The sequence below is a fragment of the Pollachius pollachius genome (assembly GCF_949987615.1).
Source record: "Pollachius pollachius genome assembly, chromosome: 2".
Taxonomy (NCBI): Eukaryota; Metazoa; Chordata; class Actinopteri; order Gadiformes; family Gadidae; genus Pollachius; species Pollachius pollachius.
In genome coordinates this window covers 48,464,617-48,484,357 of record NC_136935.1, presented here as the reverse complement: position 1 = coordinate 48,484,357, position 19,741 = coordinate 48,464,617, and the positions used below count along the sequence as shown (strand labels likewise).

The following is a 19,741-nucleotide window of genomic DNA, read 5'->3' as shown; positions in this document are numbered from 1 at the left end:
AAAAGGCTGAACAGGAAAAGAAAAAGAATGAAAGAGAGAAGAAAAGGGCTATGAAAGCTGCAAATCAAAACAAAAACAAGAAGAAAACGATAGTAGCTCAGAAGAAAACTCCACCACCAATGATGAGGCAGGAGATGGCCTGGAGAAGACGCACAGCAAGGAAAAGAAACAGGCTGAAAAGAAGAAAAGGAGTGTAAATAAGAAGGGGGGCCTGAAAGGGTCAAAACCAACCAAACCCAAAAAATAAAGTGCTCTCCAGTAGCTCAGAAGAGAGTGACTTTCCGATTCCACTTTGTGATGCCACTGATTATGAGAGTTCAGATGTCCAGAGTGATGAAGATGATGGTGACAAGGATCTATCTGCTGGTGACTTTGTCATTGTGAAGTTTGCAGGTACAAAATCCAAATCCTATAACTATGTTGGATTGGTGGAGAATGTTGAAGGTGACGTGATCAGTGCAAAGTTTCTGAAGCAAAGTTGTAAGAGGTCTGTTGATGGAAAGCCCATCTTCACATTTAGAGAGAATGATGAAGGAGTCATCCCTAGAGGTGATGTGCTCAAGAAACTACCCATACCACAAAAACTTGGGGGTACAGCGAGAAGGGAGCATTAATTTACGTTCCCCTGCAGCATCGACACGTGGGATGTTCAGTAGTAGGCCGAATCTGGGAAGAGATTCAGATGCAGATGATTAGGCGCTCATTTTGGAATTTTGATTTTGTTCTGAGTAGCCTGTGTATTCATGTGGCACTAGGCCTTGTTTGAGCAAATTGGCCTTTGATGTCGTAAAGCAAGGGCGTAGGAACCAGGGGGTGACGGAGGGGACGTGTCCTCTCCAATATCGGAGACAGGCGCATTTGTCCCACCTAAAAATTATACCGGATCTGTCAGGTTTCCGATATGTGTCCCCCCCAATGTTAAACTCATTCCTACGCCCCTGTCGTAAAGTATCTATTATTATTATGTAAACCAACCACACCACAAAACTTGGTGGTACATCCAGAAAGGAGCAAAAGTTCATATTTCCCTTCTGCATTGACAAGTAGGATGTTAAGTTGTAAGCCTTGTAGGCTGGATCTGTGAAGTGTGAGACTCAATTAGGTGTTCATGTATAGGCCTTGTTATAGAAAAGTGGCCTTTGATGTTACAATTTTAAATAAAGGTTAAACAAGTAATTTGTATCGAATTTGTCTTGCTTTTATATAGCATTATCATTTGTGAGATTAAAATGATCTGTTTTACTTCAATAATCAATGGCACAATATACCCCAGTGTATTCTCTCTAATGGCACAACTTACCCTGTACTTGGGGCAAGTTGTGCCACAAAACCACTTTTTTTTCTATTTCTCAAACAGTTTTTTCCCAGGGATGCACAACATCCTAAACTATATGTAGATATCTTAGTTGGAGGCATTACTGTTATCCCCTTGCTTTAAGGGCACTTTAAGTAAAAATTGGCACTAATTACCCCACTCCCCTATGCGTTACCAATCCGGAATAATAATAATACCCGAACCCTACAATAACAATTGGTATCCATCGACACACCGTGAATACCTAATGAGTAAATTAGTCTCCTTTAAGTCTGCGGCCTCCATCAAAGTGGAAGAACCACCCACACCAATAGCCACAGGTGTCATAAACCAAACTCTCTGAGGATGGCCTTAAGCCACAGATGACTTTGGGGAATATGGTGGTCTGTATTGGGCAGTAAGGAAACTAGAACGTCTTTTGTGATGCAAAACACGACGCAGCAGGTTTAAGGCACGGTGCCGCCGTGTTACAGCGCATCTTTTCCCATACACAAGTAAGTAAGTAGATACTTTAATCATGCCCTTGGGGAAATTCAGGTATCCAGTAGCTCACGGTGGAAAGTCAGTCAACAGACGGTACAATTAACAAGCAACCAAAATTGACAAACCGTAAAAGTCATCCAAATAAGTCAATAAAAGTCAATAAAAAGTGAGCAATATTGCACATAATTAAAAAATAGCATTAAAAAAACACTCAGAGGTAGATATAGATAAATATAAATTATGCAATTGCATAATTTATGGGGTTGGGGTCAGAGAGGGATAGAGGGAGACTCTCGTTAAATGTATACGGGAGCAGGCGAGCATCACTATTACTCGTCTGCAGAACATCCACGCCCTCTGGCTCCCGTATAAATACAGGAGACAATAAATGTCTCCTTCCTGGTTCCGTTCTCCGGACGATTACGTACGTGTTGATGCCACATGACTTAAGTTTCGTTTCTCTTACGACAGCACAACACTGCGTTCAACATGGCCGAGTCTGAAGAAATAAGCAGTTTTCGATATCTAAAAGACTTGGAGGACGAGCTCACCTGCAGCATTTGCCTCTGTCCCTTCCAAGTGCCGGTCACGATTCCGTGCGGACACAATTTCTGTCAGGAATGTCTGGTGGCCACCTGGAAGGAGAGCTACGACTGCCCTCAATGTCGGGCTCACTTCCCCACCAGGCCAGAGCTCAAGAAGAACACGGTGCTCAGTACTGTGGTGGAAACGTTCAGAACCCGCCCCAGTAAGACCGAGATCGGGTTTGAGAAGAAGGAAGAGGAAGCCGTCAAAAAGCCCATCGTGATGTGCGATACGTGTATGGCCTCCGAGGCGGCCAAGACCTGTCTCACCTGTATGGCGTCTTTCTGCCTCGAGCACGTTCGTCCCCACCTCGACAACCCGAACTACCGCGCGCACCAGCTCAGAGAGCCGCTCGTGGACATGAGCGAGCGCATCTGCCCCGACCATCACAAGCTGATGGAGTTCTTCTGTGTCCAACACAGCCGCTGCATCTGCAGCTTCTGCCTGCAGCAGGTCCACAAGGGATGCCCCTTCTCGACTCCCGATGAACAGAAGGCTCAGAAAGAGGTGCGTGTGTTTGTGTGTCCATTTTTGCCTGATCTTTGTGTACAAGTGTGTTACTGTCATTTCCTCTTTTTATTTTTTTACTTTTACTTCCTTCTAGCTTCCTTTTGATCTATTTTTTTTTTTTGTAGTCTGACTGCAAGTCCAAGTTGGTGTTGCTGGATTCAAAGATTGAAAAGACAGAGACGACCATCTCCCAGATGACGGAGGCACAGAGAAAGTTAAAGGTAATTTTTATTTGCTGTCAAATTACTTAACTGTGGGCGCTTGTGTCTTAAACTTCAACGTTTCCCCAAGTGAGAAACACCCTTTATAATTTCCCTATGATATGCAAACAGCCCTTGATTCTACCTTCGGTTTAATGACTTTGTTTATAAGCAGTGTGCAATAGCCTAGCCTTTGACCTCACTTGCTACCTATCTCATCTCAGGGCTAGGTGATTTGTAAAAAGGTATCATTAAATAATCACAGCAGGTAATTTACACCAGTGTGTTTAGGGCATTCCTTACCATCATTAATCCAGAGAATAAAACGGCATGACATGAAGTTGATATCTTATTTTCATGTTGATGCAATAGCATTCAATGCCGAAAAATGATAATTATGAGAATCATTGCCCAGCCCTGTATAACGTTGTCATGAATGGGCTACCGCTAGGAATCTGTGATCAACAGGAAGAAGATGCTGGAGGCTGAGTACCAGAAGATCCGAGAGATGCTGGACAAAGAGGAGCGTGAAGCCATGAATGCAGTGGACCGCCAGCTGCAGAGTGGAGAGGCCAAGTACGCCAACGGCATAAAGAAGCTCCGCCAGAATATGCAGCAGATGGACACTGCCAAAGACACCGTCAGCGATGTTCTGAGTCAGTCAGACACCCTAGCCTTTCTGCAGGTGAGAGGTGAAATTTCAGTAAGACTTTGAAGGAGAGGATCGATACACACAGGGAATGTGCGTTACTCAAATAGTCATGTTTTATTCCCTAGATGTCATAATTGCATCACAATTCTGGCCGATAGTTTTGAAATGGGTTTAAACTAGTTAATGGTCAAACGTTGACCTCTTAGTTGTTTTAGAAGCCGTCTCTTGATATTATCTTGTTTACATTGTAATAAAATGTTTTTTTTACTTTTTCTTTGGAAAGTCTTCAGTAGACCTGCCTTCAGTGATCAGTTTCGAGTTCGTCCCACCTCGGGTGACCCTGGACTCTAAGGACGTGATTGGCGCCCAGACCTTCGTTGTCGTCTTCAAGGATTTTCTATGTGAACTATTGAAACATCCAGTGGAGACCAGAGCAGCGATGCTCAAACCAGGTGGGCCTTTAAACCGTCCTCGGGACAGCAGTGTAATCCACAGGTGGTCGTGCCAAAGGCACAATGGCTGATGTTCAGAGAGGCCTGATACATGGTGGATAAAGATGCTAGTTTGTAATGCTGGACTTTGCACCATGCCAGACACAGGCTAGCTGTGTTTACATTGTTACTCATCAGGTTATCAACCCTGCACTATGTAAATAAATTTGATCCATTGAGAACAATGTTGAGGCAAGTTAAGAGGAAGAGACTTTCATTTAAAATAGCCAAGCGTTTTGAAGTGGTGGACTTTTATATAATTTAGATTCATAAAAAATTACAATTCTTATGGAACATACTGCAGGTTAATCTCATTGCATTGTGGTAGCAATTAAACCATAGAAAGCTATTAAATCAGTGTGAAATCATTTTCAACCAATGCAGCTAGTACTACTATAGACTGCAAAGTGGGAGTAAGTAACTGAGCTACAACCTTTCTTGTGTCAGATTTCCAAAATGGCATAAGTGTTGCTTTTAAGTTGTCTGTGAAGACGGTAGGATGATGAATGAAACAAGTCTTTAAACAATTATTTAAAATTAAGATTTAAAGTGATTCGAATTAAAAAAAAATACTACATTAGTTTGACCTTGCTCAATGTGGCTGTCTCAACCTTTTAATGATCAACAAAATGATTTAATGTTTTAAAGCCTGCAAGCATACCTACACGGTGGACAACTCTGGCAAAATCCAGAATCAATTCCAAACCCAGGCTCTGAAAGCCTGAAGGATAACATTACCGACATTTGAATTTCAGGAGACGTGCCAAAGGCATCTTCCAAAAGCAAAGACAGCCCCGGGCCACCACAAGGTGCAAGGCCCTCGAGGGATCCAGGTTTCTGTTTCAACCGCGAGGATCTCGAGAAAATGGGGATATTCCTGCACACTGGAACAGGACCTCAGCGTAAGACGGCTCATTGTTTGTCTGTGACGCTAAATACTATCCTTGGTTTAGTGTTGCGATCAAATTCCTCCAGAGAGTCACATTTGTTATAATGTTGCTTCATGTAGCACCCAAGAAGAAACCAAAGGAAAAGAAGGTGAAGGCAGCAGGATCTGTGGAGAACCTCCCCGATTATTCTAAGGGAGCTCAATCCAAAAGCTGCAAACCTGAACAGAAATCAACAGAGGATCCAGGTAATCTACAAGCTGTCAACCATTCACAATATTGAATTGTCAAGTAGGGCTGACGATTTGGGGAAATAATCTAATCTATACATTTTATTAAGTTCCTTGTGATCTTATTATTTACTAAACAAGCAATAAACCTTTTATAGTATGACCAACACAACATTGGAAGCAGTCAACATCCAAACTACTTTCCTTTAGGCCAGGCCTGTGTTGAGATGAATTGTTGCATGAATTGATACATCTTTATTTAACTATTACTATAATATGAATCTTACTGATCTCCAGTCAGTAACATTAAAAAAAATTTTTTTGATATAATCGCAGCCCTTGCTTTTTGCAAATCGCATTCTATTACATCGCAATGTTTGTTTGAATTCGATTAATCGTTCAGCCCTATTGTCAAGTGCATACCACTGAAGACATGAACATGGCCCACTCGTCATACATCGTACAATGTTCTTTGTTTCAGAAACCTCTAGCATCCTGCCCCGCCTTACCTCCAGTGTATCCAGACACGAGCTTCTCAAGTGTATGTGGACATTTTTATCCATTGCTCTGAGCTTACACACTGGTGGAAGCATCTCACGGTCTCCAATAACGAAACTTGACCCAAAACCTTTCCCCTAAACAGACGCCACGGTGCTCACCTTTGATCGGAAGACGGCCCACAGACGGTTGAAGCTGAGCGAGAACCTGACTGAGGCCTCAGTGATGGACGAGCCAGCGAACTACCCCGACGGCCCGGCGCGGTTCTCAGTCTGCTCCCAGGTGCTGACCTCCAAGGGTTTCTCCAGAGGACGCCACTACTGGGAAGTGAAGATGAGCAGCAACAACTATGTGGCCGTAGGGCTGTCTTACAAGAGCATGGATCGCAAAGGCCCCTCCAGTCGCTTGGGCCGTAACGACCAGTCCTGGTGCGTGGAGTGGTTGACCCTGAAGCTGTCTGCCTGGCACGACAACAGCGAGACGGTGCTGGAGAGTGTAAGTTCGAAGCGCATAGGCGTGCTGGTGGATTGTGATGAGGGAACGGCCACGTTTTACAGCATCGCTGATGGGGTGAATCCCTTCTACACGTTTAGCATTCCTTTCGTCCAAGCCGTGTACCCGGCCTTCTGGATCTTCTCCAACACCTCTTCCATCGCCTTGTGCAAGCTGTCTGGCTGAAATGCTTTTATTCATTGGTTTCTTGACATGGAAGTTAAATGTCATTGGTCTTGGTTTTTCCCTACTGGAGGAATATTTTTTTTGTAACATGTACCTGGTGTTTGTTTAATAAATGATAATCGTTAATAAATGATGTTCGTTAGAAGTAATCAAGGTTTTGAGAGCATCTGCTCGTTCATTTTATGAAGCAAAGCGATGACACAGTTTATGCATATGAAAATATTTATGAGAATGTTTTCAATTTCAATGGACCTCACGTACATTCTGTTCGAGAGTATCAATGACAATCACAAGTGGTGGGAGCTTCAACTTTCTTTTCAGGGTTAATTAAGTGTTCAAATAATTTTCATTTTTGAATAAAAGTTAAATTAAGTGTCATATTTGAATTGGTTTCTTTCCTTTACAGAAAAGAGTGAGGAATATTGCTGCCAAAGGTAAAACAAATGTAAGTAATCCGTGGATACACATGTAGTATAGCGTTTTGTTTTGTAAATTAGAAAAATCTTTTGAACTCTTAATTTGAAGGAGGCATGGGCCTGTCACACAAATACTGGAGCACTCAAAGTATAAACAAAAAGCTGCTAATTAGGCATCTAAAATTGAACATCTTCACTTTCTCGAAACATCCAAAGCCGACATAACATTCCACTTCCCAAAACATTCTCCCAGTGCGTTGATTACCAATAGTTTGGGTACACGCAGTACAACACCATGAAGTCTGTATCTGACACTGTAAACATGTAGAATATGGTTGAGGGCAAAGGGGCACCTGTGCACAATTACAATGAAACAAACATGATAGGTAGGGAAGTAAAGCACCTAAACACAAAGTTCTTGCGTATTCCACAAGCATTGCATGGCTAATCCTATTTTGCGTTTTTAAGAGAAATAGCAATCACAAACATCGATGTGGCAAGTAAAAAGGTAAGCACGACGTCTGTTAATTCACTGTTACGTAAAACATCTGTCAGAGTTATGGCTATCAGAATTTTGGTATAAATAGAATCACACTTGGACTACCGGCCTCTTTTTATTTTTAAATGGCCAAATTGTCACCAAAAAATAAAGACATGCCCAAATGTAAGCATTTGATTGTGCAAAGACACACACCCAATACCAACACATTGGGACTACTCTGAAGTATTGTGACCTGAGCCTTATGGGAACACACATTTAAAACAAGTATTACTGCAAAACTGGCTGTTAAATTGATATGAGGGCTTAAAATATTCCTGGCTGTTTGAGTCTTCAAGACCTTAGAAAACTACCCTGTATTCATTATTGCAAGCAGTTCAAATTGTATATTTAACAAATCTTTAAATAAGGGTAGTGACAGCCAATCCATGCAATATTCAAACTACTGGTATGGTCATGTTAATGGTAAACTAATGTTTATATACTATATTAAGTGAATAACCTATAACCTATACAGTATACGGTTTCAATACGGTCAGCAGTGTTAAAGTGTTGTGTGCCATAACAGTGTAAAACAATTCAAAGTACAAAAGAAGATAACGAGCGAGGAAGCAAGAAGCCCTTCATCATTTCAAAGACTACACGATGAAAACGACTTCGAACTTTGACCTAATCCAGCCAGGTTCTCTCTAGATAGTTAAGAACAGACATCGATAAACAACCCGGTCAGCCTTGCCCGCTTACGACGCTGTGTCTGAGACGTAAACGAGGCCTACTGAAGTATCCAGTGAATGACATATATAGATCTACATCTCCAGAAGCAGTGTAGACGTGTAGGGGATAGGAGCCTTTAAAACCGCATTCGAACCAATACATTAGCTGCGGAGTGCTCATCTTGTGAGGCCACGCACATACGTACGTTGGGCCTCAGCTGTTTCTTTAAGGAGTAGTTTGCCTTTTGGAAGCTCAGACATTTCCTGGGGGACATAAATCCGCTGTGTGGTTGCCTAGGGCGGGTCTTAAAAGTCTTACATTACCGTTTTAGAGTGATCTACCGTGACAGTAAATTTGGCACTCAGGGATCAGTGCAAAGAGCAATTGGTCTTCCAAATAATTCAGTGTTACCTGATTGGCCAACGTGTGACAAGTGAATTGCCTGAGGTCTGGGTTACATTACATCGTTAGCGTGACGCTGGGAAATACCACCACCACCACCACCACCACCACCACTACAAGAACACCTCGTACCCTACGAACCAAAGAAGTAAACTAAAACGTAAACCCGGGACACAGCGATACATCGCCGTCGTGTAACATTAAAAACCGGACCAAAGTAACTCAGAAGATAGTGGGTCTCCCTAGCGTGGTCCTATCAAACAATTTCAAAACGTCCCAAAAAACAAACCCCAAAAAACGACAAAGAAAGCCAAGTGCTCGGTATTATAAAAGGGCTGAAGGGGGAGGAAGTGAGGGTGGCACCGGATAGGAGGCAGGAGGGCGGGGAGGAAGTGAGGGTGGCATCGGATAGGAGGCAGGAGGGCGGGGAGGAAGTGAGGGTGGCACCGGATAGGAGGCAGGAGGGCGGGGAGGAAGTGAGGGTGGCACCGGATAGGAGGCAGGAGGGCGGGGAGGAAGTGAGGGTGGCACCGGATAGGAGGCAGGAGGGCGGGGAGGAAGTGAGGGTGGCACCGACCAGTCGGGTCGTGGAGGAGTGACGACAAGGTCGGGGGGGGGAGAGGAGGGAGGGGGCCAGTGACGGTCAGGGCCTGGGGGAGGTAGTGAGGAGGGTGTTCCGGGCGGTCAGAGCCGGGCCCCCCGGGGCCTGGGGGAGTCGTGGGGGCCGGGGCTCTCGGCCTCCGAGGCGCTGGTGTCGGCGTCCTCGTCCTCGTCGTCCGTCTGCTCCCCGCTGTGGTACAGCATGAGGACCTGGGTCTTGTGGGTGATGGTGACGGTGCAGGGCCCCTGGGCCCACGGCTCCCCGTCCACCTGCATGGGCATCCTGGAGCTCTTCAGCACCAGCTGGGGGACGGCCACGGGCAGGTACAGGTTTATATAGAGACTCTCTAATGAAGTGGGTGAGTAATCAAGTAAATAATGAAGTAAGATATGAAGTAATGAGGTAAGTAATGAGGTAATGAAGCAACGAAGTAAGTAATGAATGAAGTAATTAATGAAGTAATGAAGCAACGAAGTAAGTAATGAATGAAGTAATTAATGAAGTAATGAAGCAACGAAGTAAGTAATGAATGAAGTAATGAAGTAAGTAATGAGGTAATAATAATAATAATTGATCCGTTTTGATCAAATGAAGCAACGAAGTACATTATGAATTAAGTAATGAAGTAAGTAGGTAATGAAGTAATGCAGTAAGTAATGAAGTAAGTAATGAATTAAGCAATGAATTAAGCAAAGAAATAAGTAATTAAGTAATGAAGTAAGAAGCAAAGTTATTAATTAAGTAAATAATTGACTAATGAAGTAATAAAGTTAGTAATGAAGTAAGTTATGAAGTAATGAAGCAAGGGATGAAGTAAGTAATGAAGTAAGTGATGAAGTAATGCAGTAAGTAATGAAGTAAGTTATGAAGTAATAAAGTTAGTAATGAAGTAAGTTATGAATTAAGTAATGAAGTAAGTAGGTAATGAAGTAATGCAGTAAGTAATGAAGTAAGTGATGAAGTAATGCAGTAAGTAATGAAGTAAGTTATGAAGTAATAAAGTTAGTAATGAAGTAAGTTATGAATTAAGTAATGAAGTAAGTAGGTAATAAAGTAATGCAGTAAGTAATGAAGTAAGTAATGAATTAAGCAAAGAAATAAGTAATTAAGTAAGAAACAAAGTTATTAATTAAGTAAATAATTGACTAATGAAGTAATAAAGTTAGTAATGAAGTAAGTTATGAAGTAAGGGATGAAGTAAGTAATGAAGTTAGTAATGAAGTAAGTTATGAAGTAATGAAGTAATGCAGTAAGTAATGAAGTAAGTGATGAAGTAATGCAGTATTAAAGAGGTAAGTGATCAGGTGTGTAGGTGTCTGTCCCCTCACCCGCACAGTGTGTGCTTGGCCCAGCCGCACCGGATTGGCCATTTTGACCTGGATCTGGGCGCAGTGGAAGGAGCCGAACACTCCCACCACCTCCAGAAGGCCGTCGTCCAGCCTAGGACGGACACACACACACACACACACACACACACTAATAGATCAACAGTCTGCAGAAGCTGCAACATGTCCTAGTGGAAGGCCTTACACAAACCCTGGTCCTAGTGGGGGCCTGGGCGCCAGGCGAACCTCGCGGGCTCACCTTTAATCTGCTCTGCAGATAAGGTCTGGGATCCCTATCCAATACAGGAGGAGTTCTGACCGGTACGAGGTAGACTGACCAATCCCAACCCCTTATCCAATATGAGGCGGGACAAACACGATGGCGGTGCAGATGAGTAGAGCGCCGGAATGGCATTTACAACAACAACAGCAACAAAAACAACGACAACAAAGATGGCTGCCGCTGATGTGTAACGCTCTGCTGATTCGCTGTCGAGACAGCATGGAACGACCTGGGCGGTCTATTGGCCTATTTCTCCCAAAAGTAGAACGGAGTCCAGGTCGAGGCTAGGTTTACCTCGTGGGGGGGCAGGGCTCGTCCCCCATGCCCTCCCACAGCCTGCAGCCCCCACCCCAGTAGCCGATGTTACAGACGATGATGCCCTCTAGGCTGGGCAGCCGGACCCTTTCTCCGTCCAGCTCCAGCTGTGGGAGGAGACACAGGCACAGGTAAGCACAGACCCACACACACACACACACACACAGGCAGGCGCATGGACACACACACACACACACACACAAGCAACGACCCACACACACACAGGCGCAAGGACACACACACACAAGCAACGATCCACACACACACACACACACACACACAGGCAGGCGCATGGACACACACACACACACACACACACACACACACACACATATACAAGCAACGACCCACACACACACAGGCGCACGGACACACACACACAAGCAACGATCCACACACACACACACACACACACACACACACACACAGGCGCATGGACACACACACACAGGCGCACGGACACACACACACACAAGATAAGACCCCCCCCACACACACACACACACACAACAACCAACACACACCCAGACGCACAGACACACACACACACAGGCGCACAGACACGCATGCACAAGTACACGGACACACCGACACACACAGGCGAACAAACACACACACAAACACAGAAAAGGGAAACCACAGAAAATCTTGTGGGATCTTAATCCCATAGTTCTCTCCAGTGTATGTTGGTTGGCTATGGTTTAAAATTAGCAAAGGATTTGCTTCAGGTTTTAAGATTGCCCACATGTTTCAAGCAGTTTTTCTATGAAAGCATGTGACCACACACACAGACACACACACACACACACACACACACACACACAAAACAAAGCACTATAGCAACACTACTTTACCTCAATCCGCTTATCCAGGTCCTTACATTCCTGAACTAAACAATCTTTGGTTCCATAGAGGAAATACACAACCTAGTGAAACCCAGAAGAGGAGAGTCAGTGAACATGGATGCACTATGGATACTCTTAACCATGGCCCTGCATGATTTAAATAAAAGGCAATAATCAGTTGGATATGTAACAGGACCACATATACCTAGGTATTTAGCGATATAAATGTATTTTGACAGAACACCATCAACGATTATTTTCATGAATGGGTAAAAGTCGTATGCATAACTGTATAGATATTTTAGGAAATGTGTGGATAAAAACTTGTATTCTAATACACAATCCTTGGGTGCCTACGGGTCGGCAACCCTAGGCACTTTTTTTATTTTTTTATTATTATTAAAAAAAAAATCACAGCACAATGCGGCAGCATAATCATAACTACTGATTTTTTTTGCACTTTATTCTGTTTTGGGCATTTCCTCCCAGTGCAAATATGTTTAAATTAGTTACAGAAACCAGTGTTCTGAAATGGGATCAATTAATAGTTTTTAAAACTATGTTGTGAGTAATAGAGAAGAAAATATTTAAAATATTGTTGCAAGTGGCCTTTATGCATCGCCTTCACATGGTTTTGCAAAGCTGTACATGTCGTAAAGATATTGATGTGGATGGTTCCAACATTCTCATATATTCTCATTTTTTACATTTCTTAAAGTGCAAATATGTTTTTGAATGAGTTTCTGAAAATGGTGTTTTAAGATGGGACGTATGTAATTATAATTTGTAAGCCCATGTTGCAAATATAACAACCAAAAAAACATTTAAAATGTTGATGCATGATTGTGGACTATATGGAAATAGTACAATTCCAGGTCTTCTGGAAATGTTTTTGGTCGCTGTGTCATAATTCAGATTAATTTTGAATATATTGTTGCTTAAGGCACACTCATTAACGAGAAAATGTAAAACTGGCACTGCAAGTTGAAAAGGTTGCTGACCCCTGGTCTAAAGGCTTAGTTGTGGTTCCACGTCAACGCAACACAAGGGGGTTTACAGACCTATTGCATCATCGCAGACCCTCTTTGCGTCCACCGTAAGGGCCTGACGTGCACCTCCCAAAAATGTTAACCTTGCGTCGAGGCGTCGCAGCGGCAAGGTCTGTGATTGGTCCGCTAGCGTAACCCGACCTAGAACCGAAACAGGTTTACGACTGCGTCGAAGCGTCTGCGGGTTCATTGCGTTGCGTCAACGTGGAACCATAACGAAGCTTTAAGAAGCCGCTTGTGGTGCATTGTGGGGGCATCCTCCCACCTCACTGCTTGGGAGTTTTAACAAACAGGAACACCACCAGGGGCAGACACTTCCAACAGGAGCGTCCCGGCGTCTCTTACCTTGTTGAGGATGCGGCTGGAGAAGAAGGAGGGAGTCTTCTCCCGGTGCGTGTGGAAGTTCAGGGCCATCAGAGCATCCGGGCCCACTGAGAAGTAGTTATTCATGGACAACACCTGCAAGAGGACAGAAACCATTGCGATGGACGGCCAGCCTTAGCCAGACGTTACCCTGTTGCATTGCGTCACGCCCGGACGTTGCCACGTCGTTCCTCCGTGTGACGGACGTCGTAAACAGTAGCAAACGCCGCGAGTTCTCGCCAATGTCGTTAACCCTCAACTTAAAAGGCTGTTCAATAATAACACCATGGCAGTGCGGAAAATACTTAAGAGAGTGAGAACGTAAATTTAACCATTTTTAGGATCATTTTGAACTTATCACCTTTGGTTTCCGGAAGTAGAGACCTTTGGAGGCTACCTGCACCTTCCACCTGAAAGACAATGCCAAACTCAAGTTGTCAATCTTGTTCTGAGCGTGTGCGTACAGTATATTTATAGAAAAAAAAAAAAAATGGAATGTGGCAGCTGAAAACACAATACTAATCTTCTTCTATGTTGTAGGCCTATTCCAAGCTGTATTGTATTTTCAATGAAATGTGTAACTCCCTTGGGGCAGCTGATTTATGTAGAAAGAGACTGATGCCTTTTGTACATTGTCCCTTGTACGTCCTGGCACTTATTCAAGGTACTTAATTGTGTAGCATCTACAGTAGCTGCTATCACTGCTTTATACGGGGAATGTGTTAGCCTAGCGATTGTAATACTTGCACTTGGTTCTATGAACGTCTTTACTGTACCGACAGCGATATATTGTTTCACTTCTTATGACAAATGTACTTATTGTAACAAATGCACTTATTGTAAGTCGCTTTGGATAAAAGCGTCTACTAAATGCCCTAAATGTAAATGTAAATGTAAATGTCCCTAACAAATAAACTAAACAAAGCTATCTCATGTCTGGACATTATGTTTACATGTAGGGCATTTAGTACACGCTTTTATCCAAAGCGACTTACAACCATTCACACAACGATGGCAGAGTCAACCACACAAGGCAACAGCCAGCTCGTCGGGAGCAGTCAGGGTGAGGTGTCTCGCTCGGGGACACCTCGTCGCTCGGCTAGGAGGAGCCGGGGATCGAACTAGCAACCTCCCGGTCCCAAGTGGACCCGCTCCACCTCTTAAGCTAAGCCGACCGACTAGCCCAGTGAAAAGCGGACACCAGGTCCTTTGTGTTGCGGCTGCTGTCGTCCCACCTGTCCATCTTGACCACCTCGGCGTCCAGGATGTTGCGCAGCACCTGCTCCACGGCGATCTCTCCTGCGTAGCCCGACCCCCAGCCCAAGGTGTTGGACAGGTCGTTCCCGGTGCCCAGGGGCAAGATGGTGACCTGAGGGATGAAGGGGTCCTGGCCCTGAAAACATCAACACACCAAAAGGGGATGAGGATAGGACACAGGGATGGGAAACGTAACTAGAATGGAGTCGTGTGCTAATTACGAGTGTTGATTTCCGCCAAACCGTTGATGTCAGGCTGACATAGGAATGGTGGCATCACATAGATTAGAAAGCCTTAATGTGTATTCGCCAGGAGTTAATTGGTTCTGTTCGGCCACATTCATTTAAAAAACAAAATGGTTGTCATAAAGAGCCCGAATCCCAACGTTGGACCACACAAAACATAACATCGGAAAAAAATAAATACGGAATATCGTCCTGTTTTTTTTTTTTACAAAACCGCAATACTTATCGGGTATCGGCAATAAAACATCGCCTTAATGTCGGATTGTGTTGTCCCTGTCAATACCTGTACCTAACAGGATAGCCACTGTGGCTACACGTTATCATTGATAATGGACCGTCCCATGATGTCTTTCGGTGGTACCGCCGGTACCTTGAGCTTCATGGCGTCGATGGCGTCCAGCACCCAGCCCACGGTGCCGTCCCCCCCGCAGACCAGTACCCGCACACTGCCCGGGGGCAGCAGGGTGCAGAGCTGGAGGGCCTTGGAGGGGGCCAGCTTGGACAGATCAAACACCTGGAGGGACGGAGGGACGGAGGGAGGGAGGGAGGGAGGGGAAGGAGGGAGGGAGGGTGGGAGGGAGAGAGGGAGAAAAAGGAGGGAGGGAGAGAGGGAGGGAGGGAAAGGAGGGAGGGAGGGAGGGAGAGAGGGAGAGGAAGGAGGGAGGGAGGGAGGGAGGGAGGGAGGGGAAGGAGGGAGGGAGAGAGGGAGAGGAAGGAGGGAGGGAGGGAGGGAGAGAGGAGGGAGGGTGGGAGGGAGGGAGGGAGGGGAAGGAGGGAGGGAGGGTGGGAGGGAGAGAGGGAGAAAAAGGAGGGAGGGAGAGAGAGAGGGAGGGAGGGAGGGGAAGGAGGGAGGGAGGGTGGGAGGGAGAGAGGGAGAAAAAGGAGGGAGGGAGGGAGGGAGGGAGGGAGGGAAGGAGGGAGGGAGGGAGGGAAGGAGGGAGGGAGGGAGGGAGGGACAGAGAGAAATAGAGAGAGGGGCAGGGAGGGAGAGAGAGATACAGAGAAAGAGAGGCAGAAACAGAGAGAGACAGATCAACAGAGAGACAGACAGACAGACAGAAAGGTAGAGAGAGTGAGACACAGCTTTATGCACGATTTATTTCCCTATAAAACTTCCTTAACTAATACTACGGATTCTACTACCGATTTCTGAGTGGGCTATGAGGGAACTATCGGGCGTACTGCCGCAGGTCTGCAGGGTTGCTTCTAAATCGGGGGGGGGGGGGGGGCGTACAACATCGCCATGGTTACTACAAGACACATGGATCACCATGGTTACTCACACCAAGCCTGCTCCAGATGCAGGACAGGATCTCGTTTAATAGGCCAGAACTGAACAAAGTCCCGCCCACTGTGCCTAAGGAGGACAACCGGACCAATCAGGGACTCTTGCTTCATTTGAACGGTCGCAGTGGGGTTGGAGCATTGGAGACCCAGAGGGGGGGGTCCACGGAGGAGGGGGGAGGGAGATGGGGGGGAGAGGGGGACCCACCTGGACGGGGTTGAGCAGGATCCTGAACTGCTTCAGCAGGTCCTCCCCCATGTTGTTCCCGCTGCGCGTGTTGGCCAGCACCAGAACGGGGGTCCAGCCCCGGCCGCAGGAGGAGCCAAGCTGACACACACACACACACACACACACACACAGACACACACACACACATCAATGGGATGAACCGTAGAACTCGGCCCCTCAATGCAACGCAAAAACCCACCAGGATTCCAGAGGGCGACAGTTAAAGACAAACACCAAACCTTGTAATATTAGTGCAGGGATTTCTACAGGTGGAAAATCGTGCATTAAGCTCTCTCTCTCTATCTCTGCCTATCTCTCACACTCTCTGAATCTCTCTCTCTCTCTCTCTCTCTGTTTGCCTCTCTCTCTCTCTCTCTCTCTCTGGCTCTCTGCCTCTCTGTCTGCCTCTCTCTCTATCTGCCTCTCCCTCTCTCTCTCTCTGCATCACTCTCTCTCTCTCCGCCTCTCTCTCTCTCTGCCTCTCTCTCTGCCTCTCTCTCTCTCCCCCCTCTCTCTCTTGTTAGTTGTTTGTCACGCCGTCCCGCTCTGGCCTTCTGGTCGTACAGGACGCTTGCAGCAGGTGATGTTTGGGTCCTGTCCCCGCTCTACCTTGCTGTAGTCCTCGGGGTGTCTCCGGCGGAGCTTGTTGACGTTGTACAGGTAGTGGTGGGGGATGACGAGGCTGCGGAACTCGCCCAGGTCACAGCGGCCTCGGTCCGTCATGCTGGGGATGCAGTCGTCGTGCACCGTGGACTGACACCAGATGCACCTGCAGCGCAAGGGGGGGGGGGGGAGAGAGCACACGCCGGTCAAGTATACACAGAATACCGCAGAGGCAAAACTCTGGGACAACCGGCTCCCCTGGAAAAATGGGAAGCCGGTTAAATGGACTGCATTTATAGCACAGCGCTTTTCTAACCAGTGGCCACAAGCTCTTTACAATATTGTCTTACATTCACCCATTCACACACACATCCACACACAGACGGTGGTGTCAACCATGCAAGGCCACAGCCAGCTCGTCGGGAGCAGTCAGGGTGAGGTGGATAACCCTCAGCTAGGGGGATCCAGGGATTGAACTAAGAACCTTCCGGTTACCAGCCAACCCTCTCTACCTCCTGAGCCACATGCCGCCCCCGTTGCCAGGTTTGAAGTTATAACTCGGAGAAGGTAATACTTCCGCACTCACAAACATGTTATCAGTGTCATACGTAGCCTTAGCCGTCCTACAGTCATACATACACTTGAAGCTATGTTCAAGCGTTCAGAGTGGTTGTTATGGGAGTACTTAGGGTGCCAGGCTAACGAGCGAACGGATACAAGACATTTGAACTTACCTGAAATCGCACAGCTTTGGCTGGGTCCCGCATTGCAGCTCGCACACTAAGCAGTAGCTGGCCAGTGGAACGTTGCCTCGGACCCAGTGATGCTCCGACGTTCCGTTCGACCGAGGGGGGGCCATGATCTCCTTGCACACCAGACTTCGGTCCGCCCGTCGCAGACACTGCTCGTCCGCGCACACCCCGCAGCAGTCGCAGAAGGCTCCGTTCAGGATGTGCTGGGAGCAGACGCAGCAGTAGGTGGGCTTGTGGAAGAGATCCGTGTAGTGCCAGCCGTGCTTGCTCTTGCGGAAGAACTCTTTGGTGTGTATTTTCCGCTTGGAGCGCTGGGTGCTGCACCACAACGTGATCACCACGGGTATGATGACCGCGAGGGACGTCCAGAAGAGCAGCGTCCACTCCTCCCGCGACCCGCGGTCATCCTGCACCTCGTCTCCATCCATGTTCGACATGTATGACCTGTGGGTCGTATGCACTTCCTCCGGAACAGACGCGGTCAACTATACTCAACGGGGCGATATTAATTAGCCTTGGTTTTTGCAGAACATATCTGAACGGCCATGGTATATGCACGTTATATGCACCGTCCACCGGCGATGTCACAGTTCGAATCGTGCAGATAGATTGCGTTTAAAAGGTATGTTTGATAACAACAAAGGCTTTGGTGGTCCGCCTACCAGGTCGTGTTTATAACACCGCAACAGCTTCCTGCCGATGTCCTACTGCTGGATGCCGCAGCTGCTTCTGTCCTCTGCTGAGATAAGCCCCTCGCTCTGGTTTCCTGTCACTCCTTCACCCTTCCGTGGGGGGCTGCAGCACTTCACTGCCTCCTCCTCACAACCGTCCCATGTCAGATCAGACGATACTTCTGCAGCTTTAGTCAACAACAAAACATCGAGAGCTGTCCGTCCGTTATCACGCTGCTACATCAGCAGCCTGTATGCGGAAATTGAAACAATGACGCAGTTTGACGTGTTTTGACGCGTCGGATTCAAAACGTCGATGCGCCTTGTTTTTTTTTTTAATTGTCGCCATGATATTTGTTTTTGATGCATTGATCTGATATAGGCCTATACCTAAGCCACCTTTGATGTAGAGACATATCGTATGACTTTAAAGAAAATAAACACGATATCCATGAATTCAACAAAATATTAGGCGACACGTTTCCGAATTGGTCAAGAGAAGGTATTTTGGTGTATTTTGGTGTGTGTTCGTGTGCGTCCGCGCATGCGTGCTAGTAATCTGGTGTGGATTTAATTACGTAATAACGTTAATGAAATTGAGCTGTCAAAAATAGAACAGAATTGAACGTCATTACCACCTGGTGGTGAAAATAAAAGTTACACCCTGGATAAACATTCTTGATTTACTTGACGAATACGTCGCAGGAATTATGATGTTGAATTAATACACCAAATGTTCATAAGAGCACAAGATACATCAAATGAAATTAATATTATAATTAAAACGTCCATAATTCCTCAGTATTATTTTTCTTACTATGTAATTCTTTTTTATTCAAATCTCGGTGTTTTTTCTGGGTGTCAGTGACGTGGGGAGGTTTTAACCTCCTCGACCTGCAGACAGCGTCTTACAGTGGTAGAGCCTCCTCGACCTGCAGACAGTGTCTTACAGAACTACAGCCTTTGGAAGCAAAGGTGAACAACATGAAGACATTCGTGCTTGTTTTTCGTTTTCCTGATATTGGCTGCAGTTTACACAGGTAGGTTCACAAACACAGCAATATACTGTACGTCTATCATTTTGGGCCTCAGGTGGAATGAAATTCAGTGGAGATTTATATAATAGTATGTATACATATAATATATTACATTTCATGTATTACTCAATGTACATACAAACTATTTAGCATTACAGAAATGTTAAATCTCATGTTTGGGGGACATAACGATTAGGCCAATCAGTTTTCCATTTGATACAGAATGCTGATGCATGTTTGGGTTGTGTGGTCGTTTTGTGTCAACATTTGTTCTCTGGTTATTAATTCCAAAAAAACAGGGCTGTGCATTTAATAAAATGTA

General features: G+C 45.7%; 2 protein-coding genes across 2 annotated transcripts; one reads left to right on the top strand and one right to left on the bottom strand.

Moving 5' to 3' along the window:
• The first annotated feature begins 2,230 nt into the window (after positions 1 to 2,230).
• LOC307070606 (E3 ubiquitin/ISG15 ligase TRIM25-like) lies at positions 2,231 to 6,534 on the top strand. The gene is made up of 8 exons (XM_079729134.1): positions 2,231 to 2,890; positions 3,019 to 3,114; positions 3,545 to 3,778; positions 4,029 to 4,197; positions 4,992 to 5,138; positions 5,246 to 5,371; positions 5,835 to 5,894; positions 5,997 to 6,534. The coding sequence occupies exons 1-8, from the start codon at positions 2,288 to 2,290 to the stop codon at positions 6,527 to 6,529; spliced, it is 1,968 nt and encodes a 655-aa protein (XP_079585260.1). The 5' UTR covers positions 2,231 to 2,287; the 3' UTR covers positions 6,530 to 6,534.
• A 199-nt stretch (positions 6,535 to 6,733) lies between these two features.
• Positions 6,734 to 19,021, bottom strand: dgke (diacylglycerol kinase, epsilon). The gene is made up of 11 exons (XM_079729135.1): positions 17,694 to 19,021; positions 16,966 to 17,125; positions 16,336 to 16,455; positions 15,214 to 15,357; positions 14,577 to 14,734; positions 13,703 to 13,751; positions 13,324 to 13,437; positions 11,939 to 12,010; positions 11,064 to 11,191; positions 10,490 to 10,601; positions 6,734 to 9,463 (listed from the first exon to the last, which is right to left on the bottom strand). Exons 1-11 carry the CDS (start codon positions 18,146 to 18,148, stop codon positions 9,245 to 9,247), a joined length of 1,731 nt encoding a protein of 576 aa, XP_079585261.1. The 5' UTR covers positions 18,149 to 19,021; the 3' UTR covers positions 6,734 to 9,244.
• Between the last annotated feature and the right edge of the window lie 720 nt (positions 19,022 to 19,741).

Excerpts from the sequence above, each read along its gene's own strand:
- dgke (XM_079729135.1), bottom strand. The coding sequence starts at position 18,148 with ATGTCGAACATGGATGGAGACGAGGTGCAGGATGACCGCGGGTCGCGG. Across the intron at positions 14,735-15,213 it reads TCGACGCCATGAAGCTCAAG|GGCCAGGACCCCTTCATCCC; the intron begins GTACCGGCGGTA and ends TGATGTTTTCAG. Across the intron at positions 12,011-13,323 it reads CCAGCCGCATCCTCAACAAG|GTTGTGTATTTCCTCTATGG; the intron begins GTAAGAGACGCC and ends GGGTTTCACTAG.
- LOC307070606 (XM_079729134.1), top strand. The coding sequence starts at position 2,288 with ATGGCCGAGTCTGAAGAAATAAGCAGTTTTCGATATCTAAAAGACTTG. Across the intron at positions 3,779-4,028 it reads ACACCCTAGCCTTTCTGCAG|TCTTCAGTAGACCTGCCTTC; the intron begins GTGAGAGGTGAA and ends TTCTTTGGAAAG. Across the intron at positions 5,895-5,996 it reads CAGACACGAGCTTCTCAAGT|ACGCCACGGTGCTCACCTTT; the intron begins GTATGTGGACAT and ends TCCCCTAAACAG.